This window comes from Amblyraja radiata, chromosome 7 (assembly GCF_010909765.2).
Source record: "Amblyraja radiata isolate CabotCenter1 chromosome 7, sAmbRad1.1.pri, whole genome shotgun sequence".
In the NCBI taxonomy this organism is placed as follows: Eukaryota; Metazoa; Chordata; class Chondrichthyes; order Rajiformes; family Rajidae; genus Amblyraja; species Amblyraja radiata.
The window spans coordinates 66,570,981-66,591,962 of NC_045962.1; the positions used below are offsets into that span (position 1 = coordinate 66,570,981).

A 20,982-nucleotide genomic window follows, 5' to 3' on the forward strand; every position below is an offset into this window, starting at 1 on the left:
TGCTGCCAGAATGCAAAGATGGGCATTTATATTTTCTGCATACCAGTATGATATTCAGTATCGCAAGGCAGCAAGCACAGCAATGCTGATGTCATGTCTGGATTACCTTTGGAATCGGAGGTTACCCCAAACAGAGAAGACATTTTATTTCTCTCATGTAGATGAGTTACCTATCACTTCACATTCGGAAAGCTACACGCACTGACAGACTTTTGTCAAGAGTGCAGGAATATGTTACAAATGGATGGCCAAACAAATTGCCAGATTCAGAGGCAGAACTGAAACCATTCTTTGTAGGTAGGAATGAACTCTCAGTAGACCAAGGGTGTGTCATTTGGGGAGCGACAGTTGTAATCCCTGAAAAATATGGAGTAAATTTCTTCATGATCAGCATTTGGGAATATGTCTAAAAAAGAGTCTAGATAGAAGCTATCTATGGTGGCCTGGTCTAGTTAAGGACATAGAACAAACTGTGAAAGAGTGTAGCACATTTCAAGCAGTTGGAAATAATTCACTACCGCTACAGCCATGGAAATGGCCGGTTAGAGTGTGGCAAAGATTACACGTTGACTTTGCAGAGTTAGATGGACAACAATTGTTCATTGTGATTGATAGTCACTCCAAGTGGGTTGAGGTGTTTCCAATGAACAAAACAACATCCAGCAAAACGATAGACATTTTGCGAGGATTGTTTGTGTACTATGGATTTCCAGAGGAAATTGTGTCTGATAACGGACCACAATTCTGTATTCTAGAGTTTGCACAATTCATGAAAGGGAATGGTGTAAAACATCCAAGAGTCGCTCCATACTATCCTGCTTCAAATGGAGCAGCAGAACGCACAGTGCAAATTGTGATGCGTCCAAATCCAAAGAAAAGACAGTTGTCTCTGTTTCACAAAATGGCTAACTTTCTGATTACATATCAAAACACACCTCACACCACTACTGGTCAAACGTCAGCAGAATTGTTCTTGAAGAGAAAACCCAGAACAAGGTTTTCACCATTTAAACCAAACTTGGCTCAAACAGTAGAAGAGAAACAGAAACAAAAAGCATATCACGACAGGAGTAAAGGAAAGGAGTGTTGAGTTGAATCAGAAGGTAAAGGTGAAAAACAATCATCATAAGTGGGTAAAGTGGTTACTTGGCAGAGTAGTGAGAAAGTGCGGACCACGGACATACTTGGTCAAGATGTTTGGAAGTGGAAAGGTGAGACAAGTACACATTGACCATGTCATACCTATGCAAGCACAAACAGGTTTGCAACCAGACCAATTAGACGTCAGATAATTTGATTACCACTCAAGTACAGGTACCAACGGATGAACCAGAAATGGTACAAGAAGGTACACAAGATCGTGTCAGTTTGAACCAGCCTGAAAATGGAGGTTCAAGTGTGTTTGACAGTCAAACAAAATTGACTGATAGACTGGCATCTTTGAATGTAGGTCAAAAGGAAGACTTGACTCGATCAAAAATGAGTCCAAGTGGTTCTAAACAGTCAGAAACTTTTGGTCAGGGAAGATATCCAGAAAGAAGGAGAAACCCAGTGGTTATGTTTAATTTGTGAAGTTTATTTTGTATATGTATTTTGTATATGTATTTTGCCTGATGCCCTCATTTTTTTCAGGTTATATAAAAGTAAATAATCAAACAAGATTGTAATAAATTCATACCATTTTTATTATATTCAAAAATGTCAGAAATGTTATATTTAAAAATGTCAACAAGGCGATAATGTTTTCATTAAGGTGGGAGGAGATGTAATAGCGCCACCTTTGGTTGGAGGATTGTAAATGATTGAATAAACCACAGTGCAGCTGTGCAGTCATGTTTCGGTCAGCACTGAGTTAACTTGTTATTCTGTGTCTGAGCTCAAGATATCACACATAGTTATAGGGATCAATGCCAGGAGTTAGTTAAACCATCTTTAAATGGTATATCCCATCAACTGCATTAACTTCACATTCCTCAACCTGTGAAAATTAAAGTTCAGATCCAACATTCGTATGTCCCCACAACGTTCTCAGACATTTTCCACCACTGCAAATTGAGAACATCTCCTCTCTTCTTTAAAGTGCCAGCTTTTCAGTCAAGATCAGCACAATATCTAAACACATGGTGTAACATACCTTTCTATTCCTATCTCCTTCAGGGTTAGCTTAAACTCAAAGGAATAGGTGTGACTGGTCTCATTAAGCCACAGTCACTTATGAGAATAGGGCACGCTTAGGTTCGTCACAATGTGTAAGAAGGCATTGCAGATGCTGATTTACACCCAAGATAGACCCAAAATGCTGGCGCAACTTAGCGAGACAGGCAGCTTCTCTGGATAGAAGGAATGGTTCTATCCAGAGAAGCTGCCTGTCTCGCTGAATTGCTCCAGCATTTTGTATCTATCTTAATTTAGTCACACTTCTCCAATGCACTACATTTGCTTGCTATCCATTTTAGCCCCATTTGTATCTCAATTTTAGAACATTCTTCTTTTCATCTATCAAGATTATATTGAAATTTAGAGGGTATCTTTGGAATAGCTTAATGAGATCAGGTGACTAGTTGTAAGACTGAGACTGGGGAAGATAAGGATCAGTATGTTCTGAACGTAACTTGCGACTAGCATGATCCAGTAAAGAGGAAAGACAAAGACTGCAAAATATGGGAATCTTGGATGACAAGAGATATTGTAATTAGTTTTTCAAAAAGAGAAATAAATTGCACGTAAGGTGTAGGAAGCTCAATTCAGACAGGGCCTTGAAGGAACATAAAGAGAGCATGATAGAACTCAATCAAGGAAACATGAGGGCCACTGGAGACCATGAAATGTCCTTGGTCAGTAAGATTTAAGGAAAATCTAAAGGTATTTTATTCATGCATTAAAAACAAAGGGGTAGCTAGGGAGAGAATAACACCTCTCAAGGATAAAGGAGGGCATTTATGCCTGGAGTCAGTGGTCAAAAGTACTGAATGAGTATTTTCATCGGTATTCACCAAGGAGGACATGGAGGATAGATCAGCGTGGGTTATGTTCATAACCTAAGATCAAAAAGGAGGCAGCATTGGGTCCCTTGAAGAACATTGATGAATAAATCCCCAGGTCCCGATGAGATCCATCCCAGATTTTTGAGAGAGAAAAGACAACACATGACAACTTTGATCGTTGTAATCCCTCTAGCGACAGGTGAGGTCAAAGGATTGGGGAATAACCTATTGTTCCATTGTTTAAGAACGGGAGAACAGTGGACATTGTCGACATAAACTTTAATAAGGCATTTGGCAAGGCGGCCCATGTAGGTTGATCCAGAAAAGTAAGATGCATGGGAACAATGGTAACTTGGTAGATTGGCTTGGCCATTGAAGCCTGAGGGTAATGGTGGAGGCATGTTTCTCTGAATGGAGGTGGGAGGTTATGCTGGGATCTCTTTTGTTTGTAATATATATAAATTACTTGGATGAAAATGTAGGTGGATTAGTTACTGAGTTTGCAGATGACACAATAAATTGCAGAGTTGAGAACAGTGAAGAAGACTGTCAAAGGATATAGCAGGATATATGTGTGTTACAGATAATGGTAGAAATATGGCAGTGGACTTTAATCAAGTAAAGAGTAAAATGTTGAAGAGCACTGATGAACAAGGGATCTTGGGATCTAAGCTCAAGTAGATATAATGACAAAGAAGGAATATAGTGTGCTTGCCTTCATCCATCAGTACATTTAATGTAAGTTAGACACACAATGCTGGAGTAACTCAGTGGGACAGGCAGCATCTCCGGATAGAAGGAATGGACTGACAAATATACACAACCAGACATATCTACTTGTTTTGGGCGTTGATGGAAGGCGCAAATCCAACATCAGAAAGCATGGGAGATATAACATTGCATTGAGTTTTGAGCCTGACAAGGTCCATCCTTCAGCACAGATATAGTGGGCAACTTCATCAGTACCATGGCGAGGCAACTATTATGCATTAGCTCATCTCATGGCCAATATTGCAGCTTTCATTGTAACATAAACAGAAAATTGCAGGTACGATCGCAATGTTTAGCGGGTACTTTCGCAACATTTAAGAAACATTTAGACAGGTGCATTGTTAGGATAGGTTTAGGGGAATATGGGCCTAATGCATGAAGGTGGTACTAGTGTGGATGTGGCATGTCGATCGGTGTTGCCATGTTGTGCTGAACGGCCAGTTTCCATGCTGTATGACTTTATGACTCCATGACTAAAAGAGCTAACATTTAGGTACTGTAGTGAATACTGTAACATGTAGTCTACATGTTTAAATCCATTTGGAATTTGTGGCACATTTGGATTAGAACTGAACGTCGGTGATAACTAATTAGCACCATAGCCACAGAAGCTAAGACAAATGCCCATGATCACATATTGATCTGATTGGTATTCAATGAGGCGAGTGATGCATTGAGGGGTTAATTTTTCAAGCCAACAAAATCTACAATCTGTCAGCTATAACAAATCTCTCATGAGAATCCAACCTAGGTTCATTCTAAACCATTGCATCAATTGGCCATTTCAAGTTCCACAATGGGGTACAAATGATGAACTGTCAACAGGAGATGCACAGCATTTTACTCATTTTGCAACAGTTGGAACTGTTCATTGTATTGTCATGCTTTCCTGCACAAGCAATCACTTTTCACTAATCCCCTCTCAACTATTCAAGTAGCTTTCAATTGCTCTCAAGTAAAGATTGACCAAGGGAACTGGTAGTGTATAACAAATGATTTATCTAACCAATCTGCCTCTCTCATATATTTTTATCTTTCATACACATCCTTGCCTTAGAGTTGGACGTGATAAAGTCTCAGAGGGGAACAATCAGCAAATACGCTAGCTAAGCAAGTACCTGGATCAACTATAATTTGACTACCACCATAATAGATCACCAGGAGATACGATCTCACTGGCTCCCCACTCTGCATTGGATTACTTTGATAATAAAAACACATACGTCAGGATGTTGTTCATAGATTACACCTCGGTGTTCAACAAAATCATCCCTTCCAAACTCAGAAAACGGGGTCTCTGCTTTTCCCTTTGCATCTGGATCCTCGACTTCCTGATCAACAGGGCACAATCTGTACGAGTTGGCAATAACACTTCCTCCTTGATAACCATAAACACAGGGGATACTCAAGGCTGTGCGCTCAGTCCCCCGCGCTATACCCATGACTGTGACGCCAGACACAACGCCATCTTTAAATTCAATGGTGACACCACTGTTGTTGGAATTCCAGAGAATGATGCTTCAGAGTATGGGAGGGAGATCGATCATCTGACTAAATGATCCCCGAACAACAACTTTGCTTTTAACGGCAGTAAAACCAAGGAACTAATTGTTGACGTTAGAAGAGGTAGGCCAAAGATCCACAAACCTTCATCATAGGGTTGGTATTGCAGAGAGTCGACAACTTCAGTTCGTCGACGTGCAAAGATCTATCCTGTACACAACACATTGATGCAATCATAAATAAAGCCCAACATTCCTTAGAAGATTGAGTAGATTTGATATGTCGGTGAATATTCGCTTGAACTTCTACAGATGTACGGTAGAGACCATATTGACTGGTTACATCACAGCCTTGTTCAGCAACTCGAACACCTAGGAATGAAGGAGATTAGAAATAGTGGTGAAAATTGTCCAGTCCATCACAGGTACTGATCTTCCTATGATGGGATCTATAGGAGGCACTGTCTCAAATAGACCGCCAACATCATCAAAGACCCATACCACCCTGGCCATTTTCTTATTTTACTCCTGCCATCGGAAAAAGGTATAGGAATCTGAAAACTGTAACATCTAGGTTCAGGAATAGCTTCTTCCTAATAACCATCAGGCTATTGAACAGTATGAACTCTAACTAAACTCTGAACTTGGTTGCACTAGGGACTTTGATCTTTCTTTGGTTTTGCACTATATTGTTCTGTTTTTTATTTATTTAACTTTTTTTTTGTTCATTGTATTTATTGAATACACCGTTTATAACTATAAAACTCTGAATGACAATCAACATTATACTTAAGTATAGTGAGCAAATATGCATGATATTAGCAGTCTGATGAGGCTGGGATCTGTAGTATTACCAATATTTGCAATAACAGTGTCTTTGCTCTTTCATAATAAAAGTGATTTGCCTTAAACGAGGAAGACGTAGAATGGTGCTTATGTCAATGCAAGGTTACTTCAAATACGGTTTAAATCAAATATCATGTTAGCTTCTAACATTCAAATGCAATGTTTATCATCTTTGACAGCCTGGTACATTGTTTTTTTAATGACCTTCAAGGACCAGATAGCAACACAGATGTGGGCCATAGGTAAGCACGCTGCCTGAAAGGCTACAGCCAAGTGTAGCACTTCAATGTCCTTCACCCGCTAAGGTGGTGATCTTTCAAGGGACCAGGTAGACAGTGACACAATGATCTGTGAGCATGCAGAAGTTTTTGTCTCCAGTTGTTGATGATCCCAAATCACAGGAGTCTGCTACCTACTATTTTTTTTCTTTGTGGAATTAATTATTTGCATAATCTGAGCCGGACTCTGAGAACTCTACTTCAAGAGAAATGTTATGTGGATGTGGAATGGTGGCCAGAGGACATAATGAGGGCAGGGAGGTGGGATTGGACATTTGCTGCTTTTGCAGAAGTATAGCAAGTTCCTGTGTAGTACATCTCTGTTCCTGCAATTTGCTCAGGCATGTAATTTATTTGCTGATATGGTAGAGCTATCTGTGTATATGCAACATATCCGTCATAACTGCTCACATGTTGCATTCTCATCTGTGATTTTAGAGCTCTCACCTTCTCCTCTGCAGCTTCTCTCTCTTCCAGAGCACATTGTGTATTGCTGTTGTCTAATTGCTTTCATAAGTAAATCTTCTGAGGTTGGTGCCCTTCTCAAAATGCTTTTCAGCAGATTATTGCCAATTGTTTTCAACATCGGGGAACCGTGCACCAGGTTCAAGATGAAAACCATCCTTATGCTACTTAAAATTTAATTTTTGAGCAGATCCCATGGGCATTTATGGCATAGTGCACCAAAGGTGGGTGAAGCTACTGCTAAGCATAGTTCATAGCAAAAGGATTTGAGTATAGGAGCAGGGAGGTTCTACTGCAGTTGTACAGGGTCTTGGTGAGACCACACCTGGAGTATTGCGTACAGTTTTGGTCTCCTAATCTGAGGAAAGACATCCTTGCCATAGAGGGAGTACAGAGAAGGTTCACCAGACTGATTCCTGGGATGTCAGGACTTTCATATGAAGAAAGACTGGATAGACTCGGTTTGTACTCGCTAGAATTTAGAAGATTGAGGGGGGATCTTATAGAAACTTACAAAATTCTTAAGGGGTTGGACAGGCTAGATGCAGGAAGATTGTTCACGATGTTGGGGAAGTCCAGAACAAGGGGTCACAGTTTAAGGATAAGGGGGAAATCTTTTAGGACCGAGATGAGGAAAACTTTTTTCACACAGTGAGTGGTGAATCTCTGGAATTCTCTGCCGCAGAAGATAGTTGAGGCCAGTTCATTGGCTATATTTAAGTGGGAGTTAGATGTGGCCCTTGTGGCTAAAGGGATCAGGGGGTATGAAGAGAAGGCAGGTACAGGATACTGAGTTGGATGATCAGCCATGATCATATTGAATGGCGGTGCAGGCTCGAAGGGCCGAATGGCCTACTCCTGCACCTATTTTCTATGTTTCTATGTTTCTATTCATATCAGTTTGAAATATTAACTGATACTCTTTTTGGCAATTTCTCGGTGTATATTGCAAAGGACTTTATAACAAATTATGGTCTTTCAAAATTTACCCACAATTTTATAAAGTACAGCAATCCAAATTTTGCAAAACCCAAGATTCCACAGATAACAATGAATGAATATCATAGAACAATATTATGAGACGGGTTAGGTGGTAGAGGTGTGCGTTGGGGAACAGTTCAGGACCAGTGATCACAATACCATTAGTTTCAATATAATTATGGAGAGGGTCAGAACTGGACTTAGGGTTGAGATTTTTGATTGGAGAAAGGCTAACTTTGAGGAGATGCGAAAGGATTTAAAAGGAGTAAATTGGGAAAGTTTGTTTTGTGGGAAAGATGTGGAAGAGAAATGGAGGACATTTAAAGGTGAAATTTTAAGAGTACAGAATCTTTATCTCCCTGTTCGGTTGAAAGGAAGTAATAAAAATTGGAAAGAGCCATGGTTTTCAAGGGAAATTGGACACGGTTCGGAAAAAGAGAGAGATCTACAATAATTATATGCAGCATGGAGTAAATGAGGTGCTTGAGCAGTATAAAGAATGTAAAAAGAATCTTAAGAAAGAAATTAGAAAAGCTAAAAGAAGATATGAGGTTGCTTTGGCAAGTAAGGTGAAAGTAAATCCAAAGGGTTTCTACAGCTATATTAATAGCAAAAGGATAACGAGGGATAAAATTGGTCCATTAGAGAGTCAGAGTGGACAGCTATCTGCAGAGCCAATAGAGATGGGGGAGATATTGAACAATGTCTTTTCTTCGGTATTCACCAAGGAGAAGGATATTGAATTATGTGAGGTAAGGGAAACAAGTAGAGTAGCTATAATAATAATAATAAATTTTATATTTAATGGGCGCCTTTCATACAAAATCTCAAGGACACCTTACATAGTATATCGGAATAAAAACATATAATCGGAGTAAAACAAGTAATTAAAGACATCACAATGACACAAATTAAAAACAGAATTCAATCCAAAAACAGAAAATCAAAAACACAGTGTGAAGAGAGAGCAGCGGCAACCAATTCGTGCCAGCGTCCACTCTCTCTTCACGGCAGCCATCTTGGACACAGACCTACAGGACTACAGTTAGACAAGAAAAAAAATCATCCCCCCACAGTGGATAGCACTGTGGAGGAAGGCACAATGGAAACTAGCTATGGAAACTATGAGATTCAAAGAAGAGGAAGGACTGACACTTTTGAGAAATATAAAAGTGGATAAGTCTCCAGGTCCGGACAGGATATTCCCTAGGACATTGAGGGAAGTTAGTGTAGAAATAGCAGGGGCTATGACAGAAATATTTCAAATGTCATTAGAAACGGAAATAGTGCCGGAGGATTGGCGTACTGCGCATGTTGTTCCATTGTTTAAAAAGGGGTCTAAGAGTAAACCTAGCAATTATAGACCTGTTAGTTTGACGTCAGTGGTGGGCAAATTAATGGAAAGGATACTTACAGATAATATATATAAGCATCTGGATAAACAGGGTCTGATTAGGAACAGTCAACATGGAATTGTGCCTGGAAGGTCATGTTTGACTAATCTTCTTGAATTTTTTGAAGAGGTTACTCGGGAAATTGATGAGGGTAAAGCAGTGGATGTTGTATATATGGACTTCAGTAAGGCCTTTGACAAGGTTCCTCATGGAAGGTTGGTTAAGAAGGTTCAATTGTTGGGTATTAATGGAGGAGTAGCAAGATGGATTCAAAAGTGGCTGAATGGGAGATGCCAAAGAGTAATGGTGGATGGTTGTTTGTCAGGTTGGAGGCCAGTGACTTGTGGGGTGCCACAGGGATCTGTGTTGGGTCCACTGTTGTTTGTCATGTACATCAATGATCTGGATGATGGTGTGGTAAATTGGATTAGTAAGTATGCAGATGATACTATGATAGGTGGGGTTGTGGATAATGAAGTAGATTTTCAAAGTCTACAGAGAGATTTATGCCAGTTGGAAGAGTGGGCTGAAAGATGGCAGATGGAGTTTAATGCTGATAAGTGTGAGGTGCTACATCTTGGCAGGACAAATCAAAATAGGACATACATGGTAAATGGTAGGGAATTGAAGAATGCAGGTGAACAGAGGGATCTGGGAATAACTGTGCACAGTTCCCTGAAAGTGGAATCTCATGTAGATAGGGTGGTAAAGAAAGCTTTTGGTGTGCTGGCCATTATAAATCAGAGCATTGAGTATAGAAGTTGGGATGTAATGTTAAAATTGTACAAGGCATTGGTGAGGCCAATTCTGGAGAATGGTGTACATTTTTGATCACCTAATTATAGGAAGGATGTCAACAAAATAGAGAGAGAGTACAGAGGAGATTTACTAGAATGTTGCCTGGGTTTCAGCAACTAAGTTACAGAGAAAGGTTGAACAAGTTAGGGCTTTATTCTTTGGAGTGCAGAAGGTTAAGGGGGGACTTGATAGAGGTCTTTAAAATGATGAGAGGGATAGACAGAGTTGACGTGGATAAGCTTTTCCCACTGAGAGTAGGGAAGATTCAAACAAGGGGACACGACTTGAGAATTAAGGGACAGAAGTTTAGGGGTAACATGAGGGGGAACTTCTTTACTCAGAGAGTGATGGCTGTGTGGAATGAGCTTCCAGTGAAGGTGGTGGAGGCAGGTTCGTTTTTATCATTTAAAAATAAATTGGATAGTTATATGGACGGGAAAGGAATGGAGGGTTATGGTCTGAGCGCAGGTAGATGGGACTAGGAGAAAATAAGTGTTCGGCACGGACTAGAAGGGTCGAGATGGCCTGTTTCCGTGCTGTAATTGTTATATGGTTATATGGTTATATAACATAGCACGGGACAGCGAAGGGGCAGGCGTTTTGGCCCATTGTGTCCATGCCGAACATGATGCTAAGTTAAATTAATCTCCTCTACCTGTCGTGATCCATATCCCTCAATTCTCTGCATTTACTTCAATGACCTGATTTACAGTATTTTGAGATATTAGTTTAGCTCAATGGAAAGATGGTACAAGCTCAAATTATTTTGTCTGGAGCATTGGAGGCTGAGTGGACACCTGATAGAAATATATGAAGTTATGGGAGGCAGTCAGATATTTTATTTCATGGGGAGGAAATGTAAAAGACTAGATGGCATAGCTTTAAAGGAGGTGTGCAGGTCAAGTTTTTGATATAGAGTTGGCATCTGGAATCTGCTGCCAAAGATGATTCTGGAGGCAGATACAATAGGAGTATTTAAGAGCACATTGGATAGTCAGATAGATATGCAGGGAATCACTTTCAGGCAGACGAGATTAGTTTATCATGGCATCATGTTCAGCATGGTTATCGTGGGGTGAAGAACCTGTTCCTGTGCTGTATTGTTCTATGTTCTAATGGTCCCTACAACATGTACTAGGTTTTCAAACATTATTTTTTGCTTCACTTTCAGATTACTTGGTTGGTGGAGCCATGATTTCACAACCAGATTTCAGATGGACAAGAGTAAGTATCATATTTGAACTTGATTATCATTTGTATTTACGTAAATTGGAAATAATAGTGAAAGAGTATTGTGAATCTCTGAAATTTTGGTTTTAAATTTGGTCAGAATGCAGAAACCCAATCAATATAGCATCACATTCAGGAAAGTCATTTTTGAGAACCAGTCATTATTTACCTTAAAAACGATTTTCTTCATTATTACTTCCATTTGGATTTTAACTATGCAACATGGTTTAATTTTCATCAATTATGGCATGCATTGGCTTATCCTTATTTTTCAATAAATCATCTTAACTTCGCCTGAACAAAATGTGATTTTTCATGATTGCTCCATTTGTTTAATTTTATAGTTGGTGGCAATTAGTTTTCGGCGATAACAATGCTACCACCGAATAAAATCTGAAAAAAATGTTTCTACTCCCTGAGTGGATCATCAATGAACTTTGATGAGAATCATGCACCTTTAATTACATGGACATACTAACCTCCATGAAGTTCCCTCTTCCCACACTTGGGAACAGGTTTTCTTGGTTTAGCACATTAAGTGATCAAAATGACTGCACATCCCAACAGATAATTTAGTATGCTGTTCTTCTTCTTGTCCTTGAAGCAAATTTCCTGACATGATCAATATTCCATAAACATTTTTGTTAATATGTCCACTGTTCAGTAAACACTTCACAATGTGCATTGCATTTTTTGTTCTGGAGATTTCTTGAAAACTGTAAACATTAGTAAGATTTCTCGCTAAAATGTTGAATTTGAGAAGGGAAACACATCTATCACATATTGTAATGAATACTAAATTCCCAATTTTACTTCGGAGTCACGTGAGTGACTACGTGAAGAACCCCGCTAGGACGCATGCGTGTCATATCGCTACACGCATTGCAACGAGTCACAGCAGGGGGAGGACGTCCCCTTTAGCGGCAGAATCAAAAAGCCGACAACAGCAGGTAAGGGACTCTGCGTTTTTCTAACTTACTTTGCAGGTGGGAAAATGGACAGAGTGACTAGAAGGAAGGCTGCGAAAAAGCTGGAGGGGGAGAACCGCGGAGTTGCGGGCAGCCAGCAGCAACAGCAGCAGCCGACGGCACGGGAATCTCCCGAAGTGGAATCAGCTGTGCCCGACTTCGCTCCCGCACCGGCAAAATACACTCCTCGGCCGGGCGGGAAAGCGAAGCAAAAGACGAATCGAATGCCAGACTCAGACGAGTCTGACTTTGAGCAGCCGCGAGCGACCAGTGCCCGTGAGCACCGGGGTCGGTTGGAGCGGTTGCAGTATAACGAGCAGCCGCGAGCGGCCAGTGCCCGAGAGCATTGGAGCCGGTTGGACCGACTGCAGGAATTTGAACAGCCGCGAGCGGCCAGTGCCCGTGAGCACCGGGTCGGTTAGAGCGGTTGCTGGAGGAGATCCTCCAAAGTGGCAGACTCCGGGAGATGGAGACTAGCCACAGTGGGCAATCAATAAGTCCCACAGCGGTACCCCTTGTGGGGCTGCATAGTGTCTCTTCCTCATCAGAGGAGAACACGGAGGATCAGTTCTGGGCTGACCCTGAACAGGGCAGGGAACTACATACCCCCAGTAAGCCTGGGGTGAAAGAAAACATGCTGGACATGGTAACCCAGTTCTTCCAGCCAGACCAAACCGGGGAAGACCTGGAGCCTAAGATAGCGGCTAGTATTGATTACATGTCCTATAATCAATTACAGACACAGGCTCTTTTAGACACCATGGCACGGCATTTACCTCCTGGTACCTGCAAGTCATTACATGTGCCGAGTGTAAACCAGTGCATCTGGAAGCATGTGGGGACAGGAATTCGAACCAGTGATTTAAAAATTCAAAAGGTCCTAAAAGCATTGATGGCAGGAATAACAGCTTTTTCCCGAACTTTGAAGGAGACAGATATGACCCAAGACCACAAGGATGCACTGGCTCTACTGTGCAACTCACAGTATGAGTTGAATAACATTAGAAAAAGTGCAATCCAACCAGTATTGGACCCCAAATTTGCCGGCCTTTGTAAACCAGGAACCTCCAAACCGCCAATTCTTTTGTTTGGAGGGGATTTACCCAAACAAGTTAAGGAACTGGATGAAGAGGCGAAAACGCTGGGGCTAATAAAGGCAGCCACCAAAACATACTTCGGCAAAAATATCAGCCCTACGGACCTCCCAGACGGGCAACACACAGCGCAGGGAGCGCAAAAACCAGGGGCACCCAACAGCGGTCTTTTTTAGGGCATGGCCCAGGACGACTGCCCTGGAAAATGCGCCAGCCTCCAACCGAACAACAGACCCAAACAACGGCGCCTCAACATCCACCGAAGATGACGAGGAAATAACAGAACCACCCCTGGAGGTAGGTGGGTCTGGTTCCTTAAAAATGAAAGGGAGCACAAAAGTTGGTGGGAGGTTACGATATTATTTGGATGCATGGAACAAGATAACTCTAGACACTTACATTCTAAGCAGTATCCAGGGTTATACCATAGAATATATACTAAAACATAACCCACCAGTACAGCATGCACCGAACCGAACGTTCGTGCTCACAGGCATAGAAAAATCTAAAGCACATGCAGAACTACAACGACTACATAAAAAAGGAGTAATTGAACACACCCAACACGAATCACAGGAATTCGTGTCCAATATCTTTATAGTTTCTGCAGGCTACTATACGGCAAGCATCGATTTAAAAGATGCTTACTATACAGTACCCATCAGAGGTGACCACAGATGTTATTTGAAATTCAACTGGATGGGACACCTCTGGCAATACAGGGCACTACCAAATGAGCTAACTTCAGTCCCCAGGTTATTCACAAAAATTTTGAAACCAGCCTTGGCGTTACTGCGAAAACAGAAACATATGATAATGGCATATCTGGATGACATATTTATTGTTGGCAAAACTTTGGAATTGGCTAAACAAGCAGTAACAGCCACGAAACAACTGTTCGAAGAACTGTGGTTCATCATCCATCCAGTTAAGTCTAAATTAACACCTTCAACTAAAATGGATTACCTGGGGTTCACCATTAACTCGGTTCACATGTCAGTGACTTTGCCGATAGAAAAGGCTACAGCCTTACAAGAGGCTTGCAGCGAAATCATTGACATCACCAAATCCTCCATTAGACTGGTAGCCAGGATAATTGGGAAAATAGTGGCCGCATTTCCAGCCACACAATTCGGACCTTTAAATTATCGAAATTTACAGAGAGCAAAAATTAGAGCACTCAAAATTAATGGGGGCCATTTTGACAGGCCAATGGAGCTACCTACAGAAGCCATTATAGAACTAAAATGGTGGGAACACAACATCAAGTATTATTCCAACCCACTAATTACCAGCAACCCGTCTATGGTACTACAAACTGATGCCAGTGCACTTGGTTGGGGAGCCACCAATTCCATCTCGAGCTGTGGAGGGAGATGGAATGCACAGGAGGCGTCATTATTAAAAGCGCGGGGTATAAACTACCTGGAAATGTTAAGTGCATTCCATGGCCTTAAGTCATATTGTTCGGGATTAAATCACCAGCATGTTAGACTACAAATTGACAACACCACCGTGGTAGCATATATCAACCATATGGGTGGAAATAAATCGACATCATGTGACAATCTGGCCAACACAATTTGGCAATGGTGCATCCAGAGGAATATTTGGATATCAGCTACCTATTTACCAGGTAAACTAAATTTAGTGGCAGACACCAGGTCACGCAAATTCAATGGAAACACTGAATGGATGTTGGATAAAAATGTATTTGCTGAAATTACAGCACGATATGGAACACCAGATATCGATCTTTTCGCATCCAGGCTAAATCACCAGTTAACAAGTTATGTTTCATGGGAACCAGACCCTGGGGCAGCAGCTACAGATGCATTTTCGCTGCATTGGGGGAAATTGTTTGTTTATGCATTCCCTCCTTTCTGCCTCATCAGTCGGGTACTAAGGAAAATACAACAGGATTCTGCATCTGGGATTCTTATAGTACCCGATTGGCCTACTCAGCCATGGTTCCCAGTGATACTAGACATGGCACTAGAACCGTGCATCACAATTCAACATAGACCGAATTTGCTGGTCCATCCAGTAACACAGGGAAGTCACCCCTGTCATAAACATACCAACTTATTAATTTGTAGAGTCTGAAAGCGCCTCTACAACACATGGGACTGACGGACCGAACAATGTACATGATTGCATCAGCCCACAGACAGTCCACCAAAAAACAGTACTTGGTGCACATCAAGAAATGGGGAAAGTACTGTCACGACAATAACCTCAACCACAGATCCAATAATATTCCGTCTGTTCTGGAATTTCTGGCCAGTCTACACTACGATGAGGGGCTCAGCTACAGTGCTATCAACTGTGCCAGAAGTACTCTGTCTAACTACCTGTGGCAAGGAACGGAGCGGCATTCTGTAGGGACTCACCCCCTGGTAACCAAACTAATGAGGGGCATTTTCAACACGAATCCCCCAAGAACCAGGTACACCCAAATTTGGGACGTGAGTATTGTTTTGACCATGTTGAGAAACTGATCTCCACCAACAGCTCTGTCCCTACAGAAACTTACTATGAAAATGGTCATGCTGATGGCTTTGGCCACGGCACAAAGGGTCCAGTCGCTACAAAAACTAAGGCTGGACAACTTGACCATTTCAGCTGGGAATTTGATTTTTCTTATCCATGACTTAATAAAACAGAACAGACCAGGAACAGCAGCGCAAAAAATAGAATTCAGGGCCTACCCGACGGATGACCGCCTCTGTGTAGTAACTCATTTACTACTATACATTGAACAGACAAGAATCATCAGAGTGAAAGAAATGGCACTGTTAATTAGCCACAAACAGCCACATAAAAAAGTAACAGCCCAGACCATCTCACGATGGCTAAAACAGGTCTTAATGAAGGCAGGAGTAGATACTAACATTTTTAAATCTCACTCTACCAGGGCTGCAGCTACATCAGCAGCAAAACAATTGGATGTTCCTATGGACCAAAACTTCAAGACTGCAGGATGGTCAACGGAAAGAACGTTCCAAAGTTTTTATCATAAACCGGTCATAGAACCTGGAACATTTGCAGAAACACTTTTAAGTTCTGTACTATGATTTACCCACAAATAGGGGCTATGATTTCGATTTAATAATTTTTTTTCGTTGTTTCAAGATCGTATTGATATCTAATGATGTTAACACTGTTCTCCCCACAATCAAGGCAGAAGTGAAGCATGGACTCGTTCCACGGCATAAAATCACAGAGTTTAAAAATCTTCATGTAGTCACTCACGTGACTCCGAAGTAAAATAGTAAGATTAAACGAGAACTTACCAGTTTGAAGTTTGATCTTTATTTTATGAGGAGGAACGTTGAGGGAATACGTGCCCTCCGCTCCCACCCTTGATCATATCCTGAACTGGTATCTCTTCTCTAATCTTACTGTGTTTAGTCATTATAGTTATCTGTGATTCCACACCGCTGCTTTGAAGAATGACACGCATGCGTCCTAGCGGGGTTCTTCACGTATTCCCTCAACGTTCCTCCTCATAAAATAAAGATCAAACTTCAAACTGGTAAGTTCTCGTTTAATCTTACTATTGTTTGCTCATTTCACCTTTTCTTTTCAAAGGTAGGTACCGATGTGTAATCTCCAAACACTAATACTGCTGAAATATACATGACAAATCTGAGCGCAGGTATATGGGACTAGGGGAGATTATGTGTTCGACACGGACTAGAAGGGTCGAGATGGCCTGTTTCCGTGCTGTAATTGTTATATGGTTATATGGTTAATCAGCAGATTATTCAAAAGAAAGGTATGGCAATTTGCCAGAAATCTGAAATAAAGATTGAATAAACTGGAAATACTCAGCAGGTCAGTCAGCACCCATGTAGAGTGAATGCTTCCCGGCAATGATCTTTCACCAATATTGAGGAAAGGTCTTTGACATGAACAGCATGAGACCATTGAGGATATCAGAGGATATGAAGTAAATAAAGTCTAAACATGTTTAATGAAGAGGGCAATATCATTTTGTTCATTTTTCTAAAGGTAACCATGAATCATTTTACACAATGTCTTACTGGTGGTTCTTTACTCATCTAAATTAGGCTGCAAGTTGTAACAAGCAACATTTGAGTTCAGATATAAAAAATCATGCACCAAAGTTTGGTGAGATAATTTGACTAAATACCTTAAAATGCTCAGTTCTGACAAAAGTACAAACAATATGTTTTTTTTTACCCAGCTCTAAAGATTATAATCTCTGCCTTGGAAATTATGAAAGGCCTTCTTTCATTCGTGCTCGAATTTAGATTTACTTAATTAAATAACTCTGGAATAAAATGCTACGCTCAATAATACTGTCACGGGAACACTAAATTCTGATATAAGAATATCTGGTTTACTAATGTCCTTTATTCAATATGTGCTATTTGTAAACTAGACCCCAGATAATGTATGTTCATATTCCAGTCATGAATAATGAATGAAATACATCTTCAGAGATATGCAAGTCTTTTTTTCTGAGATCATACATTCATATCGTCCTTCAAGACAAAACTATTCCTTGGCACAATTTTCCTAATAAATTAATTAAGATGCCTTCCCTTTTTTCCTCAGTATTGTCGATAATATGCAAAGAAAACAGCGAAGGAGAAAAACGAACTGGTCAATATTCCACCAATAAATGAGATGAAAAATAAACCTTAGATGGCTAGTCTGAGGTATCTCCCACATTGTATGATCCGAAAGAGAATCATTGCATAAAACAGTCTAAAATCTACATATTTTTATCCTTTGCTTATTAGAACTGGATCTAACCCCAGGGGTGAATGGATTTCGAATATCTAATCCCCCCATTTTATTGATTCGCTCACTACAGGCTAGCTTAGAGGTAAGTGTATAGCTGTGATTGAAAGTTTTATGTGCGATATTGGGAAGTGTGCTTGTACACCACTTACTGAAAGCTAACATCGATATGCAGCAGGCAGTTAAGAAGGAAATAAATGTTGACCTTTATGGCTAAATAATTTGAATACAAGAATATTCCTATAATCATTCAGGGCCTTGGTGACAGCACACCTGTATAATCTTGGTTTCTTTAACTAGAATAGGATATACCTGTTACAGGAAGATTACAGTGAAGATTCATCATGCTGGTTGCTCAAATAGAAGGTTAATCATACAAGAAGAGATTGTGTAGGCTCGGCCACCATTCTGTAAGATTCTAGAAAGGTCTAGAAAGATTAAACATTACCTTACTGAAAGAAGCAAAGCTCTTAAAAGACTTGACAGGTTAATAGAGAGAAGATATTTCTCAACCTGAGGTATCTATGAATGAAAACAGTATAGAAACTGTCTCAAAATATGGGGTAGTCCATTTAGGACTGAAATTAGAAGTGTATTCTCTATTCATCAGATATTAGATATTAAGGATTCATTATGCCAAAGGGTTGCAGAGGCTGGGCCATTCATTTTACTCAAAATTGAGATTGATCAACTTTTGGAAATTGGAAGAATACAGACACTCTCCAACTTACGTAAGGATTACGTTCCATAAACCCTTATGTGAGTCAGATTTTATGCAAATCGGAATCACCTTAACACTAGGTAAAACAAAAAGAGATACTAGTTAATGCACATAATGACAGTAAATGCTGGAGTTAACTCAGCAGGTCATGCAGCACCTCTTGAAGAACATGGATAGGTAACATTATGGGTTGGGACCTTTCTTCAGACTGATTCAGTCTGCTAAGAAGCCCCTGTCCCTCTTTCACGACCTAATTGGCAACCTCTGCCGAGTTTGCCCTTGACTCATACTCGCAGCATGGTCGCCACGAGGACATAAGAGGTCGTAGGAGGTCTTCGTAACTCTTCCTCATACTCGTGAGTGGTCTCCGCGTATTCGTGTAGGTTGCGTTTTTTCCAGCCTGATAAAAAATGTCCACGAGTAAAAAAAAAGGTTGGCATGGAAAAAATGGATACTTTTTATTTGTAGGTAGGTCGTAGGTAGGTCGTAGTAGGTCGTGATGGTAGTCGTAGGTAATCGTAGCTAATCGTAGGTAGTCGTAGGTCGGTAACTGGCCCGAGAAAAAAAAGCTAACATGATATAATTTTATCATGTGATCATTTTCCACTCGTAGCTAGTCGTAGTTGGTCTTAGGTGTGGAAGATTGAGGTCAAGGGGGGTCGTAGGAGGTCGTAGACATAGTTGTAGGAGGTCTTTTACTTCGGCGAGTCAACACGACCTTGACATTTTTTTCAACTTATCTCGGGTATTCTAAACTCATGGATTAGGTCGTCCAAGTGGGACAGGCCCTTTACTCTTACATTTTGTGTCATTAAACATAAAACTAGGCTCCGATGAGGCTAGGCTCACTGCACCAGTGCACACCAGTGAGCCACTGCACAACATGGTCAACTAGGCTCACTGCACCAGTGAGCTCTTTCTTCACCAGCTGCCATTACCGTCCAGTTGATGAGGTTATTGCAGCTCACATTGTGGCTCCTGACAGTTAGTGCTTCCTTCAGGCCGCCGCCACTGTAGGACGTGCTTGATGACCATGGGGTTCCCTCCCCTTGCACCAGCTGCCAGCCATCGTTTTGTTTGCTCCACCGCTCCAACACTGCAACCTCCTCCTTCTCCCCCAAAGTCGCATAGATTAGAATAGAATAGAATAGAATCTTTAATTGCCACGCAACCAGGGTTGGTGGTATTTGGGTTCGGTACATGATGGTACACTGCTTTTGTTACATACCACTAATAACACAGATCACCGTAATAAAGTGCATCCATACCACATCACAAATCACAAATCTCACCAACAATACATAGTGCAAAAGAACAAACAAAGACCATAGACAAGACACTGTATACATCAAAAGTCATATTATTGTCTGATTATTGGACGGAATTGAGAGTTCTTATTGCTGAGGGGAAGAAACTGTTTTTAAAGCGGGTGGTTTTAGTAGCAAGTGACCTGAGGTGCCTCCCCGAAGGGAGAGACTGAAAAAGGTGATTTGCTGGATGGGAGTGGTCCGAGATGATCTTTTTTGCTCGTTGTGAGGTTCGTTGGAGATAACTTGAATGGATTGAGGGGAGGGGGGAGTTGATGATCCTGGAGGCCTTGGAGACAATGCGTTGTATTCTGTGTAGTGAGTGACTATCGGTGTTACCGTACCAGACTGTGATTGAGGAGGTGATGATGCTTTCAATGATTGATTGATAGAAACGGACCAGGAGGTGTTTATCAACTCTGAACTTTTTGAGCTGTCTGAGGAAATATAGACGTTGTTGACCTTTCTTGATGACGTGGTCTGCATTGATGTGCCATTTTAGATTATTGGAGATATAGGTGCCTAGAAACTTAAATGAGTTCGTGGAGGTTATGGGGTGAGAGTTGACATGGACCGGGGGTTTGTGGTTTTGATTGCGTCTAAAATCTATGATGATTTCTAAGGTTTTTGAAGTATTAAGCTGGAGGTTGTTGTCTGCGCACCATTTGACTGCGCTATCGACTGTTAGATGGTATTGTGATTCTTTGTTGTCTTAGATCACCCACCTTGGCAATCCGGCAAAGAGTTGCTCGCCACCGCTTCTCTCATTCTCGCTCACCTTCCCAGTGTTGTACCGACGATGGCCAAAACTGGCTGACAATTTAATTTCGATGAAGTAGATGGGAAGCCCTTGCTATCCTCCCATTG

The 20,982-nt window shown here is 41.1% G+C and overlaps 1 protein-coding gene across 5 annotated transcripts in view; it reads left to right on the forward strand.

Annotated features, from left to right (window-relative positions):
- Nucleotides 1-20,982, forward strand: part of kynu (kynureninase) — a 253,690-nt gene that overhangs the window by 213,880 nt on the left and 18,828 nt on the right. For all 5 annotated transcript variants that reach the window (XM_033024701.1, XM_033024698.1, XM_033024703.1 and 2 more), the window contains 2 exons: nt 11,191-11,243; nt 18,087-18,172. In XM_033024701.1, coding sequence (XP_032880592.1) covers nt 11,191-11,243; nt 18,087-18,172 — 139 coding nt within the window. The remainder of the gene's footprint in view (nt 1-11,190; nt 11,244-18,086; nt 18,173-20,982) is intronic.